Genomic DNA, 2,500 nt, shown 5'->3' on the forward strand with positions numbered 1-2,500 from the left:
CGGGATGACTGGACCCCTTATGCCTCCTCGGTAGGCCCAAACCCATCCTCCAACCTGGGCCAGATTGGGTTCGGGCCTCCCGACATCCCTCCATCCAACCTGCAGCCTTCAGCTCTTCTTCATCCCTCCATCAGTTCATCGTCATCATCAGTTGCTCCACTTTCGCCCAGTGAGCAGCGCAGGAACCCGTACGAATGGATGCGCCGGAGCGCCACACCGCTTGCCAACCCGGGTACGAGTGTGTGGGGGAGGGGTTCTGTTCAAATGATTTATTATACACTGAAAAACTCAATTCAGAAATAAGATATATGTTTTATATATTTATATATACTGTATACATGATTATGACTGGTAAAATATTTAAACCTGTAGATTTCAGCTTTTATTTGTTTCTTTATAACTGAACGTAACTGAGAGAGTCACCAGAACCTGTCTTTTAAATTCAAGACAAAAATGACTTCATTATATTATTGTAGATTTGGAAAAAGTTGAAAAATTGTACAAAATTATCAGTAAATATTAAATAAAAAATGGAAAAAGAATGATAGCGTAGTGAATCGAGTAAAAAAAAAAGAATGAATCAATTTCAATTCTCAGACATTTAGTGCAAGGGAGCAAATTTCAACCCTGAAAAAAGACAAATGTAAATAAATCATACATAAATAGTAAAAAAATAAGAAATAAAAGAAAGAGAATGGAGAAAGATAAATAATTAAAGATGAAACTGTTAAAGAGTTTGTTACACTGCGTGATCGTTAGGAAGCAGAAATGACCTCGAGTCCTTAAACGGATTGAAGTTAAAGTTCTTGGAGCTTCAGTAACATCAACTCTGTTTAATTCTGCTGAACTTTAGTAAAAACACTTACAGACTTTATATAAACTCTTCATCAAACACCACCATATATCTCATGAGGTGTGTGTGTGGAGGCAGAATATAACAAATCATTTAGTCAGAAAAAAACCCAAAATTAAATAGAACAAAATAAACATTTTTTTTAATTCTGATTAATTCGTCTGAGACGTGATCAGAATTACAGATAATTATTTTGAAATGAACTTTGTGTGGATTTCATTTAATGATGTCAGAGAGAAGTGAGAGCTTATTGAGGTATTATACATTAATTCTTTTTCCTATAATAATAATAATAATAATAATAATAATAATAATAATAATAATAATAATAATGTGTTAATTATTAAATTTGTTTAAAAAAACAACAAACAAACAGATAAATAAATGTTCTGTAGTAAAATAAATGAACACAGAAGGTTGATTGAGAACAGTTTTTATAATGAAGTCATGACAAATAAATGAATAAATAATAAATAATAATAAATAAAGTAATATATGAAAATGAAATATATTATTTTATTATTTTAATTTAATAATTTTAAACACAAAGATCTGACAACTGTGTGTGTGTCTGTGTGTGTGTCTTTAAATGATCATCTTATTATGGTCTTATAGTTAATTTATTTAATCCAATATAACTCTATTATTTAAATATATAACACAGTCAGTCCTAATGGGCCTCTGAGCCTCTGCATTGTCGATCCTGCTGCCTCATTACCTCCTGAACCCTGAGAGAAACCTTTACTGTGTTACAGATTAACTTCACACACACACACACACACACACACACACACACACACACACACACACTGATGAAATGAATAGTGAATCTCTGTAGAACAGATTGTTTCTTTTCTTTGTAGTTTATTAATTTGAACTAATAATAGATGTGATTTGATTAGTAACTTTATACACACTGAAATGTCACACAGTCACACACACACCTGTTCATTCAGGTACTTTAGCTAAAGCTAAATCTCAGATACTTTAATAATAAAAAAGTAAAAAAATAAATGCAATCTTTTTTATATTTAGTTAATCTGATATCAAAAACACAAAACTGAATTTAAATCTAAATTTTTTTAACATATTTTTTAAATATTTGTAACACTGAAGTTTATTAAAGTTTATTTAAGTGTTTATAGTTTAGATCAGACTAAACATCAGACACATGAACACACACATACACACAAACACACACACACGCACACACACACACACACACACACACACACACACAGGGCTGGATTATTAAATCAACTTTCATAAAACATTATACAGTGTTTATTAACAGAAGACTGACCAAAGCTCACCTCTCTGTCTCTCTCTCTGTCTCTCTCTCTCTCTCTCTCTCTCTCTCTCTCTCTCTCTGTCTCTCTCTCTGTCTCTCTCTCTTTCTCTCTCTCTCTCTGATGGACAGATTGCATCTTGAGGATCAACTCTTTTGTGTAAACAGTTAAATTAGTAAAGATAGCTCATTACGAGTGGCGCCCGACTGAATGAACGTTAACTAGAGAGATTAAGAGGACTAATGAGTGTTTCCCCTAATGGCCTCCTCACACACACACACACACACACACACACACACACACACACTTTAATGTTTAACCCGGCCGCTGCTTTAGCACTTAAAGCTGACAGACTAAA

At 33.0% G+C, this 2,500-nt stretch overlaps 1 protein-coding gene across 1 annotated transcript in view; it reads left to right on the top strand.

Moving 5' to 3' along the window:
* Positions 1 to 2,500, top strand: part of cdx1b (caudal type homeobox 1 b) — a 3,943-nt gene that overhangs the window by 318 nt on the left and 1,125 nt on the right. Inside the window, exon 1 of the mRNA XM_060890788.1 lies at positions 1 to 232. This exon is cut by the window's left edge and continues 318 nt beyond it. Coding sequence (XP_060746771.1) covers positions 1 to 232 — 232 coding nt within the window. The remainder of the gene's footprint in view (positions 233 to 2,500) is intronic.

This window comes from Tachysurus vachellii, chromosome 17 (genome assembly GCF_030014155.1).
Source record: "Tachysurus vachellii isolate PV-2020 chromosome 17, HZAU_Pvac_v1, whole genome shotgun sequence".
In the NCBI taxonomy this organism is placed as follows: domain Eukaryota; kingdom Metazoa; phylum Chordata; class Actinopteri; order Siluriformes; family Bagridae; genus Tachysurus; species Tachysurus vachellii.